Raw genomic sequence first — 27,873 nt, forward strand, 5'->3', positions numbered from 1 at the left:
GTATGGCACACCTGTGAGGTGGGATGGATTATCTCAGCAAAAGAGAAGTGCTCACTATCACAGATTTAGACTGGTTTGTGAACAATATTTGAGGGAAATGGTGATATTGTGTATGTGGAAAAAGTTTTAGATCTTTGAGTTCATCTCATACAAAATGGGAGCAAAACCAAAAGTGTTGCGTTTATATTTTTGTTGAGTGTGTATATATATATATATATATATATATATATATATATATATATATAGGTTTAAAATCTTTTTCTTTATCCCATGGGAACTCTCCCTACCCACCCACGCGGCTCAAGAAAATGGACATCATATACATATGTGATATTTACACAAGTAGAACAAATTAGAAACCTTGCAACTAGAAACCTAAAAACCATCTCCCCAAAAGAGCTTCTGAAAAGAAGAGAATGTGACACTATTAGGTGTTGTGGATGCAGCAAGAACTGCACCAGTGCATGATTCCAGACTTGACTAGACTTGTCCGTGATGTTCCATTTTTGCAAAGTTTATAGGGTACATAGTTTGTTTTTGCATTTCTGGGCACTTCTCATTTTTCTGCTCTTTGTGCCTCAATTTTGGTGGACTTTTGTTTAAGCTTAACAACCGGTAACTAAACATAACTGCATATGTTAAACATGTGAAAATATATAAAATAGAATAGAATAACTCTTTAATGTCCACCATAACGGAAATTTTTGTTTGGCTCACCAGACAAATAACCAGCTGGAAATACAGACATCATCTCAGATGCATGAAATTGCTAAAAATATGTAGAATAAAAATACATAAGTGAGAACTAATAGGTTAAAATACATAATATAGCAAAACTAAATAAAAAAAAAAACTCTTTGATTCATTGATTTTTTTTTTATCCCCCGCTGGCCGAAGGTCCCAAGGGGGATCATGTCATGGCGATTTCCACCTGTCTGTCTATCCAACCATCCCATAAAGGGTATAAGCATTCTGAAATTAACTCCTAGTTATGGGCCTTGATTAGCAAATCTAGACTGTCAGTTTCATGAATTGGTGTCTGCTTTCTGGAATCAACTATCACATACCTTGAAATGTTATCAGAATGTAGCAAACACTTGAACCAAAGCAGCATTTGCAAGCGTGGGATAGTGCGCACTCAGAGCACTCTTGTCATCTTGGTTTTAACTTTTAAGGAGCAGATATGAAAATGAAAATAAGACCGTTATTAAAGGGGTCATGTAATGTATGGACCTTCAACTCCACTCAAGCCTTGCGAGTATTCATAGAATGCAAGTGTGACAGTGCTTCTTTGCAGCCTACTTTAGATTTTCACAAATTCAGTTCATCGGACTGGTCTCTGGGTCATCCTGAGAATTCTTGGGATGCCCCAGAAGTTACTGGACATCATATCCAGCCTAGACACAGAAACTATGAGTGCTGTACAGAGCGGAGGCAGAGACTCTGACTCTTTCTCAGTGAAAATCGGTGTTCATCAGGGATGTGTTTTGGCTCCTACTGTGTTTGTTGCTTGCATGGGCTGTATGTTGGGTGGGGTTGTGGAAACCAGTGACTTGGGTGCCTTTGTTGGCAAGCAAGGTTTACTGACCTTGACTTTCATGTGTTTAAGGTTTAATGCTAAACATTTCTAAGGGCCCCTTCACAATTACACGATTGAAGCCGACTAGCGCACAAAGGAGGAATTGCATGCTGTTTGCGAAAAATTTGAGCCGCCTCTAACGCCTCGTACACTTGTCACTACAACTAGTGTCCATTTGATCCCTCTCGTGGCAGGTGTCTGCCAGATTCCAGGTGACACACACGAACATCCAACACCACTCGCTGGACACTTAGAAAATGTGTGACCATTCGCACTGTCAGCGCAAAAATAGTGAGCAGACGATCACTTTCACGCTGGTTGTGAAATTTGTCTAAGTGCCCCCACGAGTGTGGCGTTGCAAACACACGTCACGTGTGTATCACACGTGTGTGCTTGTGTTGTGCCCCCCCCGCAACACATGTGGAGTGTGTGCCCGCCCCCCCTCGGATCCCCTCAACACATGGGGGAGTGAGCACACTTGCATGAAATGCTGACATGTATGTACAGACATGATCACATGGGGGCCGGACAGCCACGTTTGAGTGCACACAGCACGGCGAGGCGCCTCTCAGCTGATCACAGCACACTGACAACTGGAAATGATGGCTCAGTGCACATGACATGTAACATTATAAATACAAAGACCACTGCCAGGACAGGTATATAAATAATTACTACAATAACTACATACATAATTACATGTTAAATATCTAAAATGAATGACCACATAACACAGAAACGGAGAGTGACACTTTGATCTGGGTGCTGAACAGACAAGGGGACGTGGCCCCAAACAGCAGCAGCTGTTGAGATCTCTGCTCCTGGACGTCCCAGCCGGGGAACGCGTACCGTGTTTTGAAGGACATGACCTTACAACTATCTTCCATGAGGAGCGTGTCTCTGCCTGGTGTCGTGACGTGAAAATACACAAAGCATCTGCAACGGCTGCACACAGCACACCTCGACAGGCTGCTCCATGTGAAACGGACCGTCAGATCATGTAAACATGCAGCAGGCGATCTGAATGTCACGCGTGTCCAGCCCGACGTGTGTCCTGTGAGCGGCATGCTGCAGGACTATGATAAGCCAACTGTGCAACAACAAATACGCCACTTACAGTCACGTATCCCCAAAAATACACCGTAACAAACATTGTTTTGTCAGTTATTACAGCGCTTTTTCCTCCATAATTAAAGACAACGGAAACTTCCTCTTCTATACGTCGTCTAATTTCTCTTTTTTTAAAGAAATACGTTTATCTCCTTGTTGATTTTAAGCATTTTACACTCCACAGTGATTGTAGCGCAGTGGTAAAGTTCGCTCATTCGGGCTGTTTCTCCGTGATTCACCCTGATTCCTACTTATTTGTGCTATGTGTGAAGGGGCCTAAACTCCCAAAATTCCTTGACTGTTTTCTCAGATATTCTCCTATTATAAAAAATTATTTAGGCCTGACAGCTTGTTCCAGACCTCTGTGACACATGTTACAGAAAAAAAAATTTGAAGGGAAACCATTAATTCAGTGGTTTAAATAGATGGCATCAGCCATTATCGGGCTACTGCTTTTTTTTTTTCTCTTTGATCTTTCTGCAGCACCACAGCAGGAATGTACATAAAGTGTAAACTAGCAGACATTAGAAGGATTTTTAGGATAAAGTGCAGCTTTAAAACAATGTAATTATCAAAGATAATAAATTATGCAAAACCTGTAGTTGATGATGTTCAGAATCAGACTGAATTCTTGATGTGCTTCATTCGAACCTTAAGATGGTGTTTCTTTATTTCTTGGTCAACGTGTTTTTAAATAATTCATACAGAGGTTTTCTTCAGTTCTTCTATAAACTTTTCAAATCCAAACCACTGAATGGGCTTCCCATTGTCTCAGTCAATATTGATGAAATTAACATGTTAATTTTGTGAGCTACTAAATGTTGTTAATCTGTTGAGAATTTTGTTAGAATTTGGATGAATAAAGTGTTGGAACCATGTGATTGTTAGACAGTGTATGGATATGTTTTCCGAGCACAGTCATTATTAGTCCAGGTTTTCAAAGTACAAGCACTGAATGTATATCCTCCATCCATTTTCTATACCCGCTAAAGCCCAATTAAGGGTCACAGGGGGCTGGAGCCTATCCCAGCAGACATAGGGAGTGAGGCGGGGTCACCCTGGACAGGACGCCAGTCTGTCACGGGGCCACATATTACACTGACAAACATTCACACCCACACGCACACCTATGGTCAACTTAAAGTTCCCACATCCCTTAACCTGTTTGTTTTAGGGTGTGTGAGGAAACCAGAGAACCTAGAGGGAACTCAAACACGGGAAAAACATGCAGACTCCCCACAGAAAGGCTCCAGGTGGGAAGCAATCCCACAACATAATTACTGTGAGGCAACAGTGCTAACCACTAAGCCACCGTGCTGCCACGCATATCACCATTTCAAACCTTTTTTCTGTGCCATTAAACTAGATTCATTTCTTGATGATATTGTATTCAATTTATCAGTTTCTTCTCAAAATTGGGGTGCATTCATCTGCATTACATCATTAACCCTCTGGGGCCAACGCTGTCGTACACGACGGCTAAGACCAAGCTTTACTAAATTATAAATAACTTTTTAATGATATGAGGTAGAAACTTACTTTTTTTTTGCTGAAAAGTTAACTCCGCGGACGTTCGAGCCAGCCATCGGCCATCTTTGTACTCCTCATAGAAGCTGTGTGATGACGTGCGCAATGTGAGTGTCCAATCGGAATTGGTTCACCGTCACATGGTTTTCCAAAATCTAATCGTAGGGCAGATTTACCTCACGTGAAAAGCCAAAGATCGTTTTCAGGAGTGATATGTTACTAGTTGGCCCATTTGAATAGCCCCCTGGGTGCTCCAATGAGTACATACTATTGGGCTCCAATGCGCCCTGCGCCATTATGCACAGCAATCAGTGAAGGCAGACAGAGAGCCTCTGATGAAAATCTCACGTGCTGAAACAAAGAGTATGTAACTATCAGGATTGTTTGCATGTGAATGATGTTACTGGATAACTCTGTTGCTTTCTTGCCGTAAAGCACTGTTTACCATATCAATGGAGCGAGGAGGAGGAGCAGCACAGAAGACTCCAAAACACAGTAGAAGTAGAAGTTTGTGATGTAACCTTTGTGTAATAGCAGACAGAATTTGCTTTGAGATGAAGACAAAAAAACGCATAGACCATTTTGTATAATTTTGTATATATTGTTCAAAATGTGCATTTGTGTTTATTGTTTGAACCTTTTTGTTGTACAGTCTTTCACACAAGACCTCAAATTAGCTTTATAAAGTGTCAAAACAGTTGTTTATTATAGTTTGCTGTGTGTTTTGAATAAATGTGTGGAAAATCATTTTCCACTTTACTTTTTCCTTTCTTATTTCTGATTGTAAACCTTTATTACACTTATAAAACACAACAAAAGCATATATATTATGAAAGCACAGGTTGTCCTGAAAAAAGAGACATAAAACTTGATTGTGGGATGCAGGGAGAGCTGTTAACAGCAATAATAAAACATTTATGCCAGGCGAGTGAACTGTCCAAAAAATGCTCTCGGACCCCAGAGGGTTAAGATATGGCATCACTGAAGTTGGCACCTCCGCAATAATATTCCATCTGAAATGTTATTACAGCCAACAGAGTTTTCAGGAACATTTATGTCTTTGGTAGATCTCAGTCTAGCTCCTGGATCAGTTTTAAAGTGGATATGACACTTAAAGACAGCATAGTCTTATTACATGTAACAAAGGTTATATAATTCGGTCAACCTAAGCGTTTTGGGAAAATGGGCGCGGTTCTCCTGTTATATATAACATTTGAACGTCCTGCCACTGAAAAATGTGCACGCCTCGTGATCAGCTTCCTGCTGATCACCAAGCCTAAAATACGTCACTACATGTAGACCGTATCGGCTTGCGTGCCTGGCGGCCGTTGTTTACACTTTGTTTAGCGGCAGAAACTTTGATTAAACACAGCTCTCAGGGACTTGTTTGTCGATATGCCTGACCAGTGTGTCGCAGCATATTGCACAAACACAAAGCGAAAGGTTTTAGTCTTTTCAAGTCCAGGCAGATTGATCGAAAGCTGTTTTTTCTTCTAATAAACCAGCATTAATTAGAGCTATCATGGTGATTGGTGTATCTCATGATACACTGTTGGGCATTTGGGTTCATATATCTCACTATGGTGAACTAAGCTATGTATTAATTACTTTTAATTTAATGAATTAAACTGACTAAACGTATTCACATCAACATATTTTTAATGTTAATACATGTCAATCATGGGGGCAGGGGTGGTGGCCAAGTGGTTAATGCGTTTGGTCTCAGTCTTGACAGTTCCCGTTCAGACCCCACCCCTGCCACATTTCTCCATGCAATGTGGAGTTGTGTCAGGAAGGGCATCTAGCATTTAAAAAAAAAAAAAAAAACTTGTGCCAAATCAACAAGCAGCTCCACCTGGACTCTGCTGTGGCGACCCCGAGTGAAAACAAGGGCACAGCCAAAGGAACTTAATAATACACATCATTCATGGATCCATCACTTTTTTGAGGGTCCTGGGAAGATGGTGAATTGGAAGGTGCTGGTTGATGTAGCAGTCTTGGAATTGTTCTTATGTGTAGTTTCTAGTTATGCTAATGGTTATTTATTGTTGGTGTCCTGACAGATTTTCCACTGATGAAGGGCAGTGCTGGAGTGAGTACACCTTCACCACAGACCCCATTTACTTTACCGGCCTGGCATCAGAGCCGGGAGCTCGCTCCATGAATGTTAGCATCTGGGGGTACCGAACAACTTTCTTCGGATTAAGCAGTTATTGGGTTTCTGTCACCATTGACTTCAGGGAGCTTCTCACCAGAGACTGTGAGTGACATAATTTGACACAGTAACAAGTGATTTAAAGTATGTTAGCTAACACATAAACCTCTCTGCCTTTTTGTTTTTAACCCTGTGAGCCAAAGTCTGCTGGAGGGACATTGTTGTACCCTGCAGCATCAGCATGCTATATATGTTTTTAAGTTGAAATGTATGTTTTATAAATGCTCATCTTTAAGCATATTTGAGCATATTTAAAATAAGCATATTTTAAATAATGACACCATTCAAGCTAAAGGTCCTACAGGCATTTTATCTTACATGGTGCAAGGTTGGAGGTCACAAGCTCAAGAAAGTCATCCACTGCAGATGTGACATCATCAATGGCCCTGTTAAATGCACATAAAAATCTGGTTGCTATTGGCCGTTATCTGATTATTAATTTGTCATGTAAACAGCAAAATTCAATATGGTTTTTTCAATAACAACCGTTATCTGATTATGAGAAATCAGATTAACACACCTGGATTTCTCCCCAATACTCAGCTTTCTTTAGAACATGTATACCATTAATCAGATTTATTTTGTTGTTTTACATCTGCACGTGTATAAAAGCAGTAGTCACTCACATTTGCAGAGGTCCAGCAGGATGCATCACTGTCTCGTGACGCCTTATAACATCCATCAGATCACATTCGTTGTGTGTCCAAAAAACAAACCAATTTGACAGGACGCCCAAGCGTCCTTGAATGGCCCTGTGTGTTGTTTCGGCATTTTTAAGAGCAAATTTCTTGCCCGTCTATGTGGTTTATAGACATATTAAAGTTGAGCAGAGTAGGGAAGGGGGTGGTGGTGGGAGAGAGACAGAGAGAGCGCTCTTTTTATCAGTCTGCTTTTTCTTCAGGAGCTGCCCTTACTTCTTTCTCCATTTCCAAAGAAATCCAACTAATGCACTGAAATCATGTAAACCCGGATTTTCCAATGATCAGATTACTGAAGTACATGTAAACATGAGAGATCAGATTACTACAGTTATCTTATTATTATGGTCATGTAATTTGCTCAGTATTATGAGTTACAGCAACATAACTTTTCATGTTTGGAAACAGATGGGAGTCCAAAAGAGCCAAATCACCGTCATTCGAAGTGATTTTGGATCCTAACGTGCTGACTCTGCTGTCGGTGTCGCAGGATGCTATTTTACTGCCACCATGAACACACACGTGCACCATCTCCGTGACAATGTTTTTACAGGCTGCCTGAACATGCAGACGTATTTCTTACATTAGAAAAAGGCTGAACAGTTTATTTATTTTAGTTTATTTTCAGTAGATAATGGACTTTCTGTCTAACATGCCAGAATCTTGAGAGAACTTTGTGAGGAGCTGACGGTGGAGCTGCCATAGGAAGACACCAAAAGAGCAGAGATGATCATAGAGGGAACCGCTTTTAAAAGTGGCCGAAAGAGTACAGCAGCTGTGGCACGTTGTCAGTAGATTGGACACACCTATCCCCACCAGCTAGGATGATCCTTTTTCTTTTTCTTCTTCTTCTTCTAAATCAGGACCACAATGGAAAAATGTCTCATGCTGGCTGCCGTAGTCAGGACTTGCACACAGAGGTGAGCTTAAACTTAGCGGAACCGTGGGCAATGGTGTGGACCTGGACATTGTTCTCCGACTGGAAATGGCACGGCATCTATGCGTGACAGTGCCAGTCGGGACCTCTTTGATGGTGTGGACTGGGACAATATTCACTGACTGGCAGTTGTGCATGATCCGTGCATGACAACTTCTTTGATGGTATGGACTTTACATATTTAGTCTTGGAATCATTCTACAGGTGGGTGAGTGCCAACTGGTGCTGTGTCCATGCTTCAAGACTGCTTTGGGACCACTGACTGGCAAATGTTCAGAGCGGCTGCAACAACAGGCAACAACAACAGCAATGTGGACCTGGAGGAATACTCATCAACTGTGTACTGCTACATCCGGAGCTGCATAGACAATGTGACCACCTCCAAGACCATCACCATCAGGCCAAACCAGAAACCCTGGATGATGCTGAAAATTTGTGATGCTGCATTCAAAGACAGCGATGCAACAGTACTCAGAGCAGCCAGAAGGAACCTGTTGGCGGGAATAAAAAGAGCTAAGTCCACATATGCCTTCAAGGTTCAAGGCCACCTCCAATCTAACGACCCACGGAGCATGTGGAGGGGCATCAAATGCATCACAGACTACAAAAACAATGTAGCACAGTGCTCTGCAGACCCAGCGCTCCTGGACACTCTGAACGCCTTTTATGCGCGTTTTGAGGCGTCCAACACCACCACCCTCTCCCGAGTCCCTCCCTCCTCAAAGATCCCCCAGTCAGCAACATCACTATAGCTGAGGTGAGGAATGTGCTGCAGAGGATCAACCCCCACAAGGCCCCGGGCCTTGACGGACTACCAGGGAGGGTCCTAAAAGACTGTGCACACCAGCTGTCTGAGGTTCTGGCGGATATATTCAACACCTCTCTGTCCCAAGCCAGAGTTCCGCCATGCCTCAAGACATCAAGGGTCATCCCTGTGCCAAAGACCTCTACACCATCCTGCCTCAATGACTACAGGCCAATTAAACTCACCCCCATCACCACAAAGTGCTTTGAGAGGCTGGTGATGAGGCGCCTGAAGCAGACCATCAATGTGACCGTAGATGAGCACCAGTACGCGTACAGGCAAAACCACAGAGTGTCAGGATCAACACCACCTCATCCTCCACCATCATCCTGAACACTGGCTCACCCCAGCGTTGTGTGATCAGTCCACTGCTGTGCACATTGATGACCTTCAAATGCAGAGCCCAGCACAAGAATAATCTTGTTAAGTTTGCAGACGATACAGCAGTGATTGGGCTCATTAGCCAAGGGTATGAGGCAGCGTACAGGCGAGAAATGGAGAACCTGACATGGTGGTGCGGAGACAACGACCTCATCCTCAACACCCAGAAGACCAAGGAGATAGTTGTTGACTTCTGCAGGTCAGTCCCCACCATCCCCTCCCCCCTCTACATCAACAGAGCAGTGGTGGAGATCGTGTCCACCACAAAGCGCCTTGGGGCAACTGTTTGTTATGATTTGGCGCTATATAAATAAAATTGATTTGATTTGATTTGATCAGGTATCTTGGAGTCCACCTCTCCAACACTCTCACCTGGCACACCAACACCACAGCTGTCATCAAGAAAGCCCACCAACATCTCTATTTTTTGAGGAAATTGGGAAGGGCCGGACTGAATATCGAGGTCCTCGGGGTCTTCTACAGCTGTGCAGTGGAGAGTATCCTGTCCTGCTGCCTCCCTGTGTGGTATGGTGGCTGCACGGTGGTGGAGAAGAAAGCGCTGCAGCGGGTGGTGAAGTCTGCACACAGGACCATCAGATGCAGCTTACCACCCATTGGGGACATCTACATCTCCAGATGTAGAGACAGAGCCACCTGCATCCTCCAAGAGTACACCCACCCTGTGCACAACTGTTCACACCCATCCCTCTGGAAGGAGGCTGCGCAGCATCCAGGCAAAAACATCCAGACTGAAAAACAGCTTCTACCCCAGGGGTGGCCAAGTTCGGTCCTCGAGAGCCACCTTTCTGACACTCTTAGTTGTCTCCCTGCTCCAACACACCTGAATCCAATGAAAGGCTCATTAAAAGTCTGCTAACGAGTCTTTCATTGGATTCAGGTGTGTTGGAGCAAGGAGACAATTAAGAGTGTCAGGAATGTGGCTCTCGAGGACCGAACTTGGCCACCCCTGTTCTACCCGAATGCTGTCAGACTGTTGAACAGTTCAACATCCACCACCAAACTGTGAACATTGCACTAACATGCACATTGTCTCTTTCTTAATACTCTATCACTGCTGCTGCTGCCGACCCTGTGCCTTGTATATATATATTCTATGGCCACAGGGGTGCGCATATTGTACATTGCAAAAGTTTATACAATAGGCTAGGTTAAAACGGCCTGACCCAGTGTGTCACTGACTACATGAACTTCTGTGTGGAGAGCACTGTGCCCAACCGGAGGGTACGGTGCTTCCCCAACAACTACCCCTGGGTGACCCCCGAGCTGAAGGCCCTGATGAACCAGAAGAAGAGGGCTTTCAACTCGGGAGACAGAGAGGAACAGCGTAGAGTCCAACAGGAGCTCCAGTGGAAGATCCATGCAGACAAGAAGGTGTATGGAGGGAAGATGGAGGAGCAGCTGGCCCGGAACAATGTCAGAGACATGTGGAGATGCCTCAAGACCGCCTCCGGATTTGGGCAGGGTGCCAGCAGGACTGCAGATGGGGATTCTCGGTTCGCAGAGGAGCTAAACAGTTACTTTAACCGTTTTGGCTCCTCCATGCCTGACCACCTCCCCCCCCCCCCTGCTCCTGGCCCTCCACATGTCTCCTACAGCCAGCCCACCAGTCCCTCTGACCCACCACCTTCTACTCCCTCGTCACCTCCACCGCACCCTGGACCTCGTCCCCCCCCGCGACTGTATTCAGCACCACCCCATCTCAGCTCACACCCCAGCTCCCCCTCTCACTGTAACTCCGACTGAGGTGAGAGGCCGGCTCCTACGGCTGAAGCACAGGAAAGCAGCAGGACCTGATGGGATCTCCCTGAGGCTGCTGAGGACCTGTGCAGATGAGCTCTGTGAGGTCCTCAGCCACATCTTCAACATGAGCCTCAGCCTGGGGGTAGTCCCCACCCTGTGGAAGACCTCCTGTGTGGTCCCGGCTCCCAAAATACCACACACCAAGGAACCGGCCCACTACAGACCAGTTGCCCTGACCTCCCACCTCATGAAGACCATGGAACAGCTTGTCCTGTCTCACCTCCGCACCATGGTGAGTTACACCCAGGACCCACTGCAGTTCGCCTACAGGCCCAACACCAGGGTAGATGACGCTGTCATCTACCTACTGCAATGAGTGCTCACCCACCTGGAGACCGGCAGGAGCACTGTGAGAGTCATGTTCTTTGATTCACTGCTGCGGGGGAAACTGGAGGACGCGGGTGTGGATGGACACCTCACTGCCTGGACCATCGACTACCTCACTGACAGCCCGCAGTACGTGCGGCTGCGCGACTGTCAGTCCGAGGTGGTAAGGTGCAGCACCGGGGCCCCCCAGGGCACTGTCCTCTCGCTGTTCCTCTTCGCCCTCTACACCTCGTACTTTACCTACAACACAGACAGCTGCCATCTCCAGAAGTTCTCTGATGACTCCGTCGTTGTGGGTCGTGTGTCTGAGGGGAACGAGCTGGAGTACCGGTCGGTCATCACAGACTTCGTGGACTGTTGTGAGCGCAACCACTTGTGTCTCAACACCAGTAAGATGAAGGAGATGATCGACTTCAGAAGGCAACCACCACCTCACCCACCGGTGAACATCCGTGGAGAGGACATGAAGACTGTGGACAGTTTCAAATACCTGGGTGTTCACCTCAGCAAACTGGACTGGACTCACAACACCGACGCCCTGTATAAAAAAGGTCAGAGTCGCCTCCACCTCCTGAGGAGACTGAGATCCTTTGGAGTGAGCAGGTGTCTGCTTAAGACCTTCTACAACTCTGTTGTAGCCTCAGCTCTTCTCTATGCTGTCATCTATTGGGCCCCGGGCAGCACAGAGCGGGAGAGAAAGAGACTGAGCAAGCTGGTCAGGAAGTCCAGCTCTGTCCTGGGCTGTCCTCTGGACTCTCTGGAGGAGGTGGCTGAGAGGAGGGTGTTAACTAAGCTCAAATCCATCATGAACAACTCCTCTCACCCTCTGCACCGGATTGTAATGGAGCTGACCAGCTCGTTCAGTGACAGGCTGAGGCACCCTCAGTGCAAGAAGGAATGATACCGCAGGTCGTTCCTCACTGCTGCTGTCAGACTGTACAATAACACTGTGAAATAACCACATGCAATAATATGTCCACAAATCACGTGCAATATTAATATGTCCACAAATCATGCGCAATATCAACTCATTTACAAATCCCAGCACTAATGTCACCTTACCACACCTAGGCTCCATTTCACATATTGGAAAGAAGATTCTCCTGTCTCCTTTTCAATCCCAATCATGTTTATATACAACCCCTGGCAACAATTATGGAATCACCGTCCTTGGAGGATGTTCATTCAGTTGTTTAATTTTGTAGAAAAAAGCAGATCACAGGCATGACACAAAACTAAAGTCATTTCAAATGGCAACTTTCTGGCTTTAAGAAACACTATAAGAAATCAGGAAAACTAATTGTGGCAGTCAGTAACGGTTACTTTTTTAGACCAAGCAGAGGGAAAAAAATATGGACTCACTCAATTCTGAGGAATAAATTATGGAATCACCCTGTAAATTTTCATCCCCAAAACTAACACCTGCATCAAATCAGATCTGCTCGTTAGTCTGCATCTAAAAAGGGGTGATCACACCTTGGAGAGCTGTTGCACCAAGTGGACTGACATGAATCGTGGCTCCAACATGAGAGATGTCAATTGAAACAAAGGAGAGGATTATTAAACTCTTAAAAGAGGGTAAATCATCACGCAATGTTGGTTGTTCACAGTCAGCTGTGTCTAAACTCTGGACCAAATACAAACAACATGGGAATGTTGTTAAAGGCAAACATACTGGTAGACCAAGGTAGACATCAAAGCGTCAAGACAGAAAACTTAAAGCAATATGTCTCAAAAATCGAAAATGCACAACAAAACAAATGAGGAACGAATGGGAGGAAACTGGAGTCAACGTCTGTGACCGAACTGTAAGAAACCGCCTAAAGGAAATGGGATTTACATACAGAAAAGCTAAATGAAAGCCATCATTAACACCTAAACAGAAAAAACAAGATTACAACGGGCTAAGGAAAAGCAGTCGTGGACTGTGGATAACTGGATGAAAGTCATATTCAGTGATGAATCTCGAATCTGCATTGGGCAAGGTGATGATGCTGGAACTTTTGTTTGGTGCCGTTCCAATGAGATTTATAAAGATGACTGCCTGAAGAGAACATGTAAATTTCCACAGTCATTGATGATATGGGGCTGCATGTCAGGTAAAGGCACTGGGGAGATGGCTGTCATTACATCATCAATAAATGCACAAGTTTACGTTGATATTTTGGACACTTTTCTTATCCCATCAATTGAAAGGATGTTTGGGGATGATGAAATCATTTTTCAAGATGATAATGCATCTTGCCATAGAGCAAAAACTGTGAAAACATTCCTTGCAAAAAGACATATAGGGTCAATGTCATGGCCTGCAAATAGTCCAGATCTTAATCCAATTGAAAATCTTTGGTGGAAGTTGAAGAAAATGGTCCATGACAAGGCTCCAACCTGCAAAGCTGATCTGGCAACAGCAGTCAGAGAAAGTTGGAGCCAGATTGATGAAGAGTACTGTTTGTCACTCATTAAGTCCATGCCTCAGAGACTGCAGGCTGTTATAAAAGCCAGAGGTTGTGCAACAAAATACTAGTGATGTGTTGGAGCGTTCTTTTGATTTTCATGATTCCATAATTTTTTCCTCAGAATTGAGTGATTCCATATTTTTTTTCCTCTGCTTGGTCCTAAAAAAGTAACCGTTACTGACTGCCACATTTTTTTTTCCTGATTTCTTATAGTGTTTCTTAAGCCAGAAAGTTGCCATTTGAAATGACTTTAGTTTTGTGTCATGTCTGTGATCTGCTTTTTTTCTACAAAATTAAACAAATGAATGAACATCCTCCGAGGCCGGTGATTCCATAATTTTTGCCAGGGGTTGTATATGCATATGTGTATGTGTGTATGTGTATAGGTATGTGTGTGCATATGTGTATGCATATATATATATATATATACACACACTATTTCTACCTCATTTCTTATGTCTTGTACTGTTACAAGTATTATTATTGCTTATCTTGCACACGCTGTTTGATGAACATTTTCCTCTACTTGCACCCACCCTGTGTGTTTTCTTAAGAGCTGACGTAACATATGAATTTCTCCTCTGTGAGATCAATAAAGTTTATCATACAAAAAAAAAATTGTCCCAGTTAACTACACCAAGACCTGGAGAAACTGCATTTCATTTTCCCTGTAAGTGTCAAGTGACAATAAAATTGAGTCTGAGTCTGCCCTGTTCACTTTTTTCTTTTGTATATATTTTCTCCTCAGTGCAGCTGGTAGTCTTTATTTTTATTTTACTTTGAGAGAGTCTGTCAGACTTTTGGAACTTGATGTGTGTTCTCTGTACTGGAGCAACACGCTGTTTTAATCCCGTTGTAGCTACCACCATGAACGTTCACACAGAACTCTCCACTGTTTTTCAGGCTGCCTGATCACACAGATGTTTCTTAGATTTTTTGCAGTTACATCGATGACAACACTTACAAGTGTGCACAAAGCTGAGCCCTCTAGCAGAGACTGTTTTTAACAGGCTGCTTTCATGACTAATGGACGTCCAGGCACACTAAGTCTTTTCAGAGTGGAGAGCGGCTGCTGTTTTTACCAGGACTGCATCAAAATGAACAGTTATCACTTAAAAAGGAGTCATCATAACACAATGTTCTTTGCGAATGTAGCATACTTTGAGACCGATCACAGAAGTGCACTAAGTAATCCTAGTGCAGCAATGTCTAAACTATTCCAGAAAGGGCAGAGAAGGTGCAGGTTTTCTTTGCAGCCACTGACTCCAGCAGGTGATTTCACTGATTAACATCACTTTGAGCAGGTGCAATGAGTTCATCAGTGAAATCACCTGCTGGAGTAAGTGGATGCAAAGAAAACCTGCACCTTCTCTGCCATTTCTGGAATAGTTTGGACACCACTGCCCTAGTGTATCATCGGATAGTCACTAACAGCCTAAATCTAAGTTATGATTTCTGTGCAACATGTCCTTTAACTATAGCATAAGATGGAGCATCCTTCTATAATGTCATTACCATGTCCTCATGGATGTCCTTCAGCGGCATTCCCTTTTCGTGAGATACTGAATCACAGCACACCCACCAGCATTGTCCATTTTGCCAATCGGGCACACCCCCACTCACTTCACTGAAATATTGTCTGCAACATTGCACCCAGTGAGTCACAATTTCACACATTCTCAAGAGAAATGTTGGTTTCTCCGAATGCAAAAGATGGGGAACCACACCCTACTTTTTCTGGTTCAGGTTGAAAACTTTTCAGTCACCGTGTGTGTGGTGTGTGTGTGTGTGTGTGTGTGTGTGTGTGTGTGTGTGTGTGTGTGTGTGTGTGTGTGTGTGTGTGTGTGTGTGTGTGTGTGTGTGTGTGTGTGTGTGTGTGTGTGTGTGTGTGTGTGTGTGTGTGTGTGTGTGTGTGTGTACACATTTTTTTTTATAAACTAACCCCAAGTTACCATAAATTTCATATATTTTCTCATCCTTTGGGTAGCCCTCAGCCCCCGAAAGGTTGGAGAACCCTGATCTAATGTTTTCCCTTAACAATTATAATATGATGATCAGTGGTGGGCACAGATAACCAAAAAATTAATTTCAATAACAGATAATCAGATAACTGAAAAGTTATCTTTGATAAAGATAAACCACCCAAAAATGTATCGGAAGTTGCAGATAATCGATAACCGATAAATTCCAGTATTGGCTCTGGTACATTTGCAATTACTAAGAAGCTGAAATTGACTTTTAACACGATCACTTTCGAAAGCATCAAAAGCGATAAAAGACCCAAAGAATGAGCCAGTATTTCCATGTTTAGCCATGCTGCCCCCTGTAGGAAGCTGCACAGAAGAATCCTGAGAGCACCCACAAAATGAGCTCACAGAAGAATCCTGAGAGCACCCACAAAATGAGCTCTCTACTAATTACAATGCTCCGGTCAGGCGGAGGTCTTGAAAAATGAAGTCATACTAACTTATGGTTTTGTGAAAATACTGATAGAATAACTCCATTAATGTCAATTCTGTCATTTGTACAAAGTTAAAATATAACATATATCTTTTAATGTTGAATAATGCACTAATTCTGAGGTTTTTTAACAAACACAGACTGCAAAGCATTCTGGGTAAAAGTGCCTCTGCTAAACACTGATTGGTTCAGTCATTCATTATGTAAACCACCATGTTAATGTGATGTGTGACATGTGTTGGTTCAAAGATAAATGTGCTTTTGTAAAATATTCCATTTTTATTTGTAAAAACAGGCATTTTTACGGAGCCCTGAAAGTGTCATCACAAAATGTTTTGCATGTGGAGAGAATGTTTGATGATGTGTGCACGTTTTATGATGTTGTAAAACGTGCACTCAATATTAGTAAGCAGTGATGTCTGTAACGCATTACTTAGTAACGCGTTACTCTAATCTGACCACTTTTTTTAGTAACGAGTAATCTAACGCGTTAATCTTTCCAAAACAGTAATCAGATTAAAGTTACTTCTCCAAGTCACTGTGCGTTACTATTATTTTTGCATTGTGGGTCGATAGCAGCATTAAACTTGGTCCGTGGGCAGGGGGCCGGGGTTCAACTGAACTGCCCACTTTAAGCAAGCTGTGAGCTTTTCATCCACGGTTTTTTGCAGCAGCTACAACTCATCCTCACCTTAAAGGCAACAACAGCACACGTGCACTAAGCTTTACAAAGACATTTTTATGCTTTTTTTTCTCCTTTATTTAGAATTCTGAGCTGAGCCGCTCAGTATCTGCTGCTAAAAACAGCTGATCCTCCGCGACGCGTCAACAACTAACACTATTTTCCACTCAAATGCACCTAAACTCTCTTTCTGAGGATCACATGATGTGAAAACGCAATAAAACTTTCTTACCTGTAAATCTGGTCATGTTTTCTGCATAAATAAATGTTACCCATTCTTTGTGCTCAAACGCCAAAGCAGGGGCGAATCCAGACGGAATGGGGGCGTGGGGCAGGGATGTGCTCCCACCCCCACAACACCCCTAGATGAAGCCATTTTTTACTACAACTACTAATACTACTTATAATAATAATAATTTCGACAAGTAAAATGTTTAGAGAGAATTTAAATGTTAGAAAGAATTTAATAGTTACATTTATAAACAATGTAGGTTAGAAATTGCACGTTTTACTGTTACAGTGCTGTCAACAGTTAAATATGAGGTCAAGAAAGAGGTCTTTATTTTACTTTTTATAAAACAAGTATTTATTTTCATTGAAGTCAAGAAAGGGTGACTATAAAGTGAGTTTTGGCAAAGCAAGTATTGTCATGTTGTGGTGGTAGAGGGTTGTTGTCGGCAGCTGGAGAAAGTAACTAAAAAGTAACTAGTAATCTAACTTAGTTACTTTTCCAATTGAGTAATCAGTAAAGTAACTAAGTTACTTTTTCAAGGAGTAATCAGTAATCAGTAATTGGATTACTTTATCAAAGTAACTGTGGCAACACTGTTAGAAAGTAAGTAAATTTATTTATATAGTGCCTTTCACAGACATAAGTCACAAAGCACTTCACAGGTTAAAATGCAATAATAAATAATATAAACATAGATAAAACAAAGGACAAGGTTAACAACTGGTCAGTTCTGAAAAGCCTTATCTTGACACATAAATGTTGGCTTTACACTGTGCGTGTTTTGGCCATTTTTCAGATGATTTTTCATTTGTGCGAGAATTTTTTGGACTGAGTTTCAGGTTAATCGCGCGTCCTGCATCGTGTAGTGGAGTAACAAGCTTTAACATCTCACGACCACCTCCTGCTGCTGAAGAGCTACAAAGCATCCAACCGCAGAGCTGTCTTGTAATGTTTTTATGTTGTTGTTGTTTTGTTTTTAAACTTAATTTGTAAAAAAAAAAAAAAAAAAAGCTATTTGCAAAGCCAAAAGTTGATTTGACCACCATCTGATATAACCGGGTCGAAATAAATAGAACACTGCCATCTATTGGTGCCCAGATGCTTAGTGCTTGGGGCGAATACTGCCATGAACACTACTCGCCAGTAGATGGCAGTAGCAACCTTGAAAAGTTGCCAAACAAAATTCCAGATAATCCATCTGCTACATTTAAGATGCGTGGAATTTAAACGCAAATACAATAACGTCTATAAACCCAAAGAATATATTCACGAGAGTTTTAGGCACTAGAGTTTAATGCTGTTGTCCATGGAGCCTGAACAGAGTGTGTGAAATGCATTTGTCCTGTCGTGAATGTCTGAGATTACCCTATGCTACCCATAATGCACAGCATGTGCTCACAAAACCTTAAAAATTAGCACTTTAAAACGAAAACATATATCTGATATTTTCACTTTATAAAACTTCAGACATGACAGTAATTTTAAATAACTTGTCCAAAATGAGTAGGTTAAAATTTGAACCATAAGTTAAAAATGTAGGCCTCTGGATGACTTGGGTGATATTGCGGTTATGTCAGTATGGTGTTAAAGGAAATGATTTTTTGGGGGGGGGGGGGGGTCACCAGTTCTCCTTTGCCTACAGAGGGTAGAGTAGTTTTTTTCTGAAAAGTTCTCTTCTGTTTGCAGAGGATAGAACAATATACCCATTACGAAACTTTTAACAGGTAGGTCTCAACTGCTTTTAAGTTTTAAAAATGTTTTTCACTGTTCAGCTTGGTTTACTATATTATCAGTCTAAAAGTTATCGATCAGCAATTCATCGGAAGATAATTAGTCCGATGATGGTTTTTAAAGTTATCTAAAAAGATAATCCGATAATGAAAACATTATCTTCGATAATTATCTGTTATCAGATTATCGGAAGTGTGTCCACCACTGATGATGATACAGTTAAACCAGTAATCATGGGTGCCATACACCTTGTACTTGTGTGAGATTATCTCATCCTGACAAAGGGTTGTGTGTGAAAACGTGAGTGAATTTTTGGATGTAATAACATTTGCCAAAATACGTGTTCTAACTGTAGGTACTAAAACGGACTATGTACAGTGGTTAGCCCACTCTAATGACATCAGCAGTCCCAATGATGGATGCGTACTGGGCTACAAAGAGAAGTTCCTCCGTCTGAAAAAGGACACTGTTTGTTGGAATGGACGTGATTATCAGATCAACACCCAGCCAACGCCCTGTCCCTGTACTTACGATGACTTTCTGTGGTAAGACATTAATTTAAGACAGTTTTTATGTCAGACTCAGTGGCTCAAAAGATAATCCATCATTTCTTATTTATTGGTGTGTGAAATCGAATCCTGTGCACCAAAATGTTCTGCTGAAATGGAAGCACTTCAACTTTTCTGAAGTAAAATTACTGGTGCAACAGTTTGTAGCAGTAGTAGGTTAGTTTAACAAAAATATGCAACTTCAAAATATTCAACCTCATGTAAATATAAGAAATGTGAAAAAAACAAACAAAAATTATATGGAACCAAGTCAAAACAGGATACAGAATTTAGGTGAAGATTCTACACTGAGCAAAATTATTTTAATGTAGCCGTATAAAATGTCATGGAGAATATGCTTCTTTTATGTTCTCCTCTGCTGGAGCCCGACTGTGGAACTCACTCCCCACACTTTTAAAACTGCAGACTGATATGACCACCTTTAATAGGTGTGTGAAACTGTGGCTAAAATCAGGACAGAACTGTGCACATGGTGATGTATAAAATGAAATGTATCGTATATAGGTGCAATTGTGTAAATTTTGTATTGTGTTAATTCTAAAAGCCTTCTATGGACAGGTGTTGAAAATTAGCATATTTTGCTGTAACACTTAAAACATTGCATCTGGTTTGTCCAATGTGAATGTTATGTCCATATTAAATAAAAAAAAAAAAAAAAACTGTTACTTTGACATCAGACAACAGTCAAAAAAGAACAATTTGTGAATCAAACAACGGGTCAGTTGCAATAACAAGAGGAATAGATATGTGTTTCTTTAGCCTTTGCTTTCAATTTCTCCACTTTGCAGTGATTTTGGATACTATCGTGAAGAGAACAGCTCAGTGTGTTTGGAGCAGCCCGACCTGCAAGGAAAAATGTTGGAGTACTGTTTGCACGGCAAGCTGGAGCAGCTTGTGACCAGTGGGTGAGGCTCAGCTTCATAAATCATCGAAGGGCATGTCAGATGTCAGTGCCTTAGTTTTATCATCTGATAACAAGTGGTAAAAATCACTTTTACAGAAAATGCTGCACTGTAATTATCATGTAACAGTGAATGTGATGGTTCACTCTCCCATTTTAATGATTTTTTGATCACTAATATTCTATGATTTCATTTTAAAGAGAATGTGGAATTGGAGTATAATTATGCTTTAATCATAGAATTACAAAGTGTTAGTATTCATTTTACTTTTAGTTTTGATCTACCTACAGTTTGGATCACACGTGTTCATCTGGGTTAGGAACCGCTTGAGCTTTTAACCCGAAATCACTGCCTATTTGCAGTGCACTACACTTGGCTCCCACAACTTTACATAATTTATTTGTAAATAATCCATCAAATATGGCCATCAGGTATAGGAGACCACAATCTCATTTGAGCCCTCTATGATATCGCGGGATTTGACCACTTACGGGGACCTCCATTTACTATATACACAGCATAACTTCACATGGATAAATGGTGTACTGTTTTGTTTTCCACTGCAACCACCGAAGCAATCGCGAAAAGTATTATTTTTTCGGTTCCCAGTGAAGAAGAAAAGACAAAGCGAGTGGGAGATGTTGTGTCAGTAAGAGTTAACCTACACAGCTAACCAGAGTAGCTCCATTCTCTCGCCTTGACACGTTTGTGCGCTGGATCATAAACAAACCGCAACACATGTCCACTTTCCCACCGCATCACCACTTTTTCTTTGCATTTTCACTTTGTTTGCTGTATAATTTGACCAAAAACCCAATGAAAATGCAGTGGTTGGTACCCTGGAAGTAGAGAAATTGTGTAATACGAATCATATTTTACCCCTTTAGCGCCCGCCCCCAAACAAGACTGCAGTCTCTGGCAGTAATACAACTGGACTTATGCTGAGCACAGACTGACAGAGTTTTCCAAATTCACAGGGAGCATTCTTGGGACACAGACAGTGGCCATGTTCAAAGATGGCTAACCTTAGTCAGTGAATTTTATTTGGACATATCCAAATGGGCTAAATAAAAAAAAAAAATTGAATTCCACTGTTTTGCTGTTGTGTTTTTGTAAACATATAGGTGTGAATGTGTTGTAAAATGCTAATGAGTTCACATCATTTTGATCATGAAACCACCTGTCTGCTGTTATTCACAGTTATCGTAAAATTCCTGGCGATAGATGTGAAGGAGGATTGCAGCCTGACCGTAAAGAGATTGACCTCAGTAGGGCCTGTGTGAGTGACTCGCTGCAGCAAAATGTGATGGTGAGTATCACCTGTCTACTCAGACTTCACTTTTATTTTTGTAGTATATTTACTTAGAGTATGGCCCCTTGTGTTCCTCTGAACTTTTTGTTGGTTGTACTTTTGCATGTGAAGCCTCAGTCCAAGTCTGTAGCTGTTGTCGTACCAGTCACCATTGTTCTGCTGCTGAGCATTGTTGCAGGAGTTTTCATTGTCAAGAAACGCGTCTGTGGCGGCAGGTACGTGTACTGGTAACTCTCAATCTCTTTGAATTAATTTTTTCCCCACAGAACCATTTGTCTGGGATTACACACCGTGGTTTGACTGGGATTGTTTTCCCATCTTTCTTTCACTTTGTTCATTGGGTTTTAATGGATTGATGTGTATTGCTGGGTTTTACTTTTTCATGTGTTGGTGAAATTTGATTGTATTTTCCCAGGTTTTTGGTGCACAGGTACTCACTACTGCAGCAGCATGCTGAGGAGACCCCAGCTGAGGGGGTGGATGACCAACTGGAGACCAACCACACTCCAAATGGCAAGATAGAGTTCCACGACGACTCTGATGAGGTAAAGGGATTGTCCATTTCCTCACTTTTACACATTATGATACTGCTTACACAAGAGGTACACTGCAAAAACACAAAATCTTACCAGTATATTTATCTAGTTCTAGTCACATGATCTAATCTACACTTGACAGAAACCAATATCACTTACAAAGTAAAATTTCAGTAAGATATGTTCATTTTAAAAATGTAGTTGAGTGAATCAGTCTTAGAAACATCCTGTTTGGAATCATATCTGAAAAAAAGAATCACTCTAAATTTTTTTTAAGATGATGTGCTGTTTGTAAAATATATAATACTTCCTTCCAATGCTAATACAACCCCAATTCTAATGAAGTTGGGACGTTGTGTACATTTTAATAAAACAAAAAAACAATGATTTGCAAATCCCTCTTCAACCTATACTCAGTTGAATACACCACAAAACAAGATATTTAACATTCAAACTGATAAACTTTATTGTTTTTGTGCAAATATTTGCTCATTTTGAAATGGATGCCTGCAGCACGTTTCAAAAAAGCTGGAACAGTGGTATGTTTACCACTGTGTTACATCACCTTTCCTTCTAACAACACTCAATAAGCATTTGGGAACTGAGAATACTAATGTGAGTGTCATGATTGGGTATAAAGCGAGCATCCCCAAAGATGGGTGAGGATCACCACTTTTGTGAACAACTGCACGAAAAATAGTCCAACAATTTAAGAACAATGTTTCTCAACATTCCAGTTGCAAGAAATTTAGGGATTCCATCATCTACAGTCCATAATATAATCAGAGAATCTGGAGAACTTTCTATATGTAAGCGTCAGTTGTGTGACTATCTGAGAAATTGTGGAAGAGGTGGGCATGTCACAGCATGTCCTGTGAGAATTCAACACGGAGGTGCTTTTGCGCCGCCGTCAGCAGCAGCATGAATTTCACCACCAGTCTTTTCATGGCCAAATCTTCTGTCACAGTGGAATGTACCGAAAAGTGCTGATGTCCACCTCTTCCGCAATTTCTCAGATAGTCACACGACAGTCCGCATCACCACAGCGTTCACTTTGGAAATGATCTGGTCATTTCAGCATGTTGATGGCCGACCGGAGCATGGCTCGCTCTCACCATTGTGCAGACGTCTTTAAACCCGGTTGTACACTCCTTAATCTGTGTGATGCCCCAAAGCATCGTCACCGAAAGCCATCCTGAATCATCCGAATGGTTTCCACCTGGCTGTCGCCCAGTTCTGGCAAATTTGATGCGGCGGTGCTCCAGTCGTTCCGTCTTTTTCCTTGAAATGAAAATCCGCCAAGCGCACTGCACACGTCCCACACAAAGGCTGCTTACCAGGAAATGATGCAATATAACTCAGTTTGAGTTATATTTTACTGTGTTACATCTCCTGTTTCTACTCGTATACGTCTCAAAACATGAGGTTTCCAAGACACTTTGACTTAAGGCCCCTTCACACATAACAAGATTGAAGCCGACTGGCGCATGAAGGAGGAATTGCATGCCATTTGTGGAAAATCGGAGCCGCCTCAAATGCCCCATACACCTGTCACCACAACCATTCGCGCACACAAGTGGCCGAAAGACAGCGAATGCCCTGCAAATGCCCGTTCGATCCCTCTCTCAGTAGGTGTCGGCCAAATTCCAGATGTCACACATGAACATACAATACCACTCGGGGAGCACTTAGAAAATGTGTGGCCATTCGCACAACCAGCATGAAAATAGAGAGCAGGCAACCACTGTCGAGCTGGCTGTGAACTTTGCCTAAGTGACCCACGAGTTTGGCATTGCCAAACAACACACATGTGGCATGCCAGAGTGCCCCCCACACAACACATGTGGCGTGCGTGTGTATCACACTCACGTGTTGTGTGTGTGTGTGGGGGGGGGGGGGGCACACTTGCATGAAATGCTGATATGTATGTACAGATATGATCACATGAGGACCAGCCAGCCACGTCTGAATGCACACAGCAAGGGGCCTCTCAGCTGATGTCCGGCCAGTCACTCACTGACAGCTGGAAATGATGGCTCAGTGCACGCGACGTGTTACATAACAAACACAGAGACTACAGCCAGGACAGGTATATAAATATACTACAATTAAGTACATAATCATTACATAAAAAATAACTAAAATGATTAATCACAGAGCAAAGAAAAGGAGAGTTGGGATACTTGTTCTGTGGGGTGATCGTGTCGCTGCTGATGAGATCTCTGGTCCTGGAGGTCACAGCTGGAGAACATGTACCGGGTTTTGAGGGACATGACCTACAGCTTTATGTCGTGAGTGTTCATGCTGTCCTCACGTGGAAAATACATAAAAACATATCAATTTCACATTTCTAAACGTTTTTCCCCACTCGACGACACCACCCGCGGTAGGATCAAACTCTGGTTATTGGCGACTCTGTTTTGAGAAATGTGAAGTTAGCGACACCAGCAACCATAGTCAATTGTCTTCCGGGGGCCAGAGCAGGCGACATTGAAGGAAATTTGAAACTGCTGCTAAGGCTAAGCGTAAATTGGGTAAGATTGTAATTCACGTCGGCAGTAATGACACCCGGTTACGCCAATCGGAGGTCACTAAAATTAACATTAAATCGGTGTGTAACTTTGCAAAAACAATGTCGGACTCTGTAGTTTTCTCTGGGCCCCTCCCCAATCGGACCGGGAGTGACATGTTTAGCCGCATGTTCTCCTTGAATTGCTGGCTGTCTGAGTGGTGTCCAAAAAATGAGGTGACTTCATAGATAATTACCAAAGCTTCTGGGGAAAACCTGGTCTTGTTAGGAGAGACGGCATCCATCCCACTTTGGATGGAGCAGCTCTCATTTCTAGAAATCTGGCCAATTTTCTTAAATCCTCCAAACCGTGACTATACAGGGTTGGGACCAGGAAGCAGAGTTGTAGTCTTACACACCTCTCTGCAGCTTCTCTCCCCCTGCCATCCCCTCATTACCCCATCCCCGTAGAGACGGTGTCTGCTCCCAGACCACCAATAACCAGCAAAAATCTATTTAAGCATAAAAATTCAAAAAGAAAAAATAATATAGCACCTTCAACTGCACCACAGACTAAAACAGTTAAATGTGGTCTATTAAACATTAGGTCTCTCTCTTCTAAGTCCCTGTTGGTTAATGATATAATAATTGATCAACATATTGATTTATTCTGCCTTACAGAAACCTGGTTACAGCAGGATGAATATGTTAGTTTAAATGAGTCAACACCCCCGAGTCACACTAACTGTCAGAATGCTCGTAGTACGGGCCGGGGCGGAGGATTAGCAGCAATCTTCCATTCCAGCTTATTAATTAATCAAAAACCCAGACAGAGCTTTAATTCATTTGAAAGCTTGACTCTTAATCTTGTCCATCCAAATTGGAAGTCCCAAAAACCAGTTTTATTTGTTATTATCTATCGTCCACCTGGTCGTTACTGTGAGTTTCTCTGTGAATTTTCAGACCTTTTGTCTGACTTAGTGCTTAGCTCAGATAAGATAATTATAGTGGGCGATTTTAACATCCACACAGATGCTGAGAATGACAGCCTCAACACTGCATTTAATCTATTATTAGACTCTATTGGCTTTGCTCAAAATGTAAATGAGTCCACCCACCACTTTAATCATATCTTAGATCTTGTTCTGACTTATGGTATGGAAATAGAAGACTTAACAGTATTCCCTGAAAACTCCCTTCTGTCTGATCATTTCTTAATAACATTTACATTTACTCTGATGGACTACCCAGCAGTGGGGAATAAGTTTCATTACACTAGAAGTCTTTCAGAAAGCGCTGTAACTAGGTTTAAGGATATGATTCCTTCTTTATGTTCTCTAATGCCATATACCAACACAGTGCAGAGTAGTTACCTAAACTCTGTAAGTGAGATAGAGTATCTCGTCAATAGTTTTACATCCTCATTGAAGACAACTTTGGATGCTGTAGCTCCTCTGAAAAAGAGAGCTTTAAATCAGAAGTGCCTGACTCCGTGGTATAACTCACAAACTCGTAGCTTAAAGCAGATAACCCGTAAGTTGGAGAGGAAATGGCGTCTCACTAATTTAGAAGATCTTCACTTAGCCTGGAAAAAGAGTCTGTTGCTCTATAAAAAAGCCCTCCGTAAAGCTAGGACATCTTTCTACTCATCACTAATTGAAGAAAATAAGAACAACCCCAGGTTTCTTTTCAGCACTGTAGCCAGGCTGAGAAAGAGTCAGAGCTCTATTGAGCTGAGTATTCCATTAACTTTAACTAGTAATGACTTCATGACTTTCTTTGCTAACAAAATTTTAACTATTAGAGAAAAAATTACTCATAACCATCCCAAAGACGTATCGTTATCTTTGGCTGCTTTCAGTGATGCCGGTATTTGGTTAGACTCTTTCTCTCCGATTGTTCTGTCTGAGTTATTTTCATTAGTTACTTCATCCAAACCATCAACATGTTTATTAGACCCCATTCCTACCAGGCTGCTCAAGGAAGCCCTACCATTATTTAATGCTTCGATCTTAAATATGATCAATCTATCTTTGTTAGTTGGCTATGTACCACAGGCTTTTAAGGTGGCAGTAATTAAACCATTACTTAAAAAGCCATCACTTGACCCAGCTATCTTAGCTAATTATAGGCCAATCTCCAACCTTCCTTTTCTCTCAAAAATTCTTGAAAGGGTAGTTGTAAAACAGCTAACTGATCATCTGCAGAGGAATGGTCTATTTGAAGAGTTTCAGTCAGGTTTTAGAATTCATCATAGTACAGAAACTGCATTAGTGAAGGTTACAAATGATCTTCTTATGGCCTCAGACAGTGGACTCATCTCTGTGCTTGTTCTGTTAGACCTCAGTGCTGCTTTTGATACTGTTGACCATAAAATTTTATTACAGAGATTAGAGCATGCCATAGGTATTAAAGGCACTGTGCTGCGGTGGTTTGAATCATATTTGTCTAATAGATTACAATTTGTTCATGTAAATGGGGAATCTTCTTCACAGACTAAAGTTAATTATGGAGTTCCACAAGGTTCTGTGCTAGGACCAATTTTATTCACTTTATACATGCTTCCCTTAGGCAGTATTATTAGACGGTATTGCTTAAATTTTCATTGTTACGCAGATGATACCCAGCTTTATCTATCCATGAAGCCAGAGGACACACACCAATTGGCTAAACTGCAGGATTGTCTTACAGACATAAAGACATGGATGACCTCTAATTTCCTGCTTTTAAACTCAGATAATCAATCAATCAATCAATCAATTTTTTTATATAGCGCCAAATCACAACAAACAGTTGCCCCAAGGCGCTTTATATTGTAAGGCAAGGCCATACAATAATTATGTAAAACCCCAACGGTCAAAACGACCCCCCTGTGAGCAAGCACTTGGCTACAGTGGGAAGGAAAAACTCCCTTTTAACAGGAAGAAACCTCCAGCAGAGGCTCAGGGAGGGGCAGTCTTCTGTCTTCAGGGTCACCTGATCCAGTCCTAACTATAAGCTTTAGCAAAAAGGAAAGTTTTAAGCCTAATCTTAAAAGTAGAGAGGGTGTCTGTCTCCCTGATCTGAATTGGGAGCTGGTTCCAC

General features: G+C 42.0%; 1 protein-coding gene across 1 annotated transcript in view; it reads left to right on the forward strand.

Annotated features, from left to right (window-relative positions):
• LOC117512248 (sortilin-like) overlaps positions 1-27,873 on the forward strand; it is a 132,719-nt gene that overhangs the window by 92,036 nt on the left and 12,810 nt on the right. The window contains exons 14-19 of the mRNA XM_034172250.1: positions 6,280-6,476; positions 19,317-19,506; positions 20,319-20,435; positions 21,633-21,741; positions 21,856-21,959; positions 22,160-22,289. Coding sequence (XP_034028141.1) covers positions 6,280-6,476; positions 19,317-19,506; positions 20,319-20,435; positions 21,633-21,741; positions 21,856-21,959; positions 22,160-22,289 — 847 coding nt within the window. The remainder of the gene's footprint in view (positions 1-6,279; positions 6,477-19,316; positions 19,507-20,318; positions 20,436-21,632; positions 21,742-21,855; positions 21,960-22,159; positions 22,290-27,873) is intronic.

This window comes from Thalassophryne amazonica, chromosome 6 (assembly GCF_902500255.1).
Source record: "Thalassophryne amazonica chromosome 6, fThaAma1.1, whole genome shotgun sequence".
Lineage (NCBI taxonomy): Eukaryota > Metazoa > Chordata > Actinopteri > Batrachoidiformes > Batrachoididae > Thalassophryne > Thalassophryne amazonica.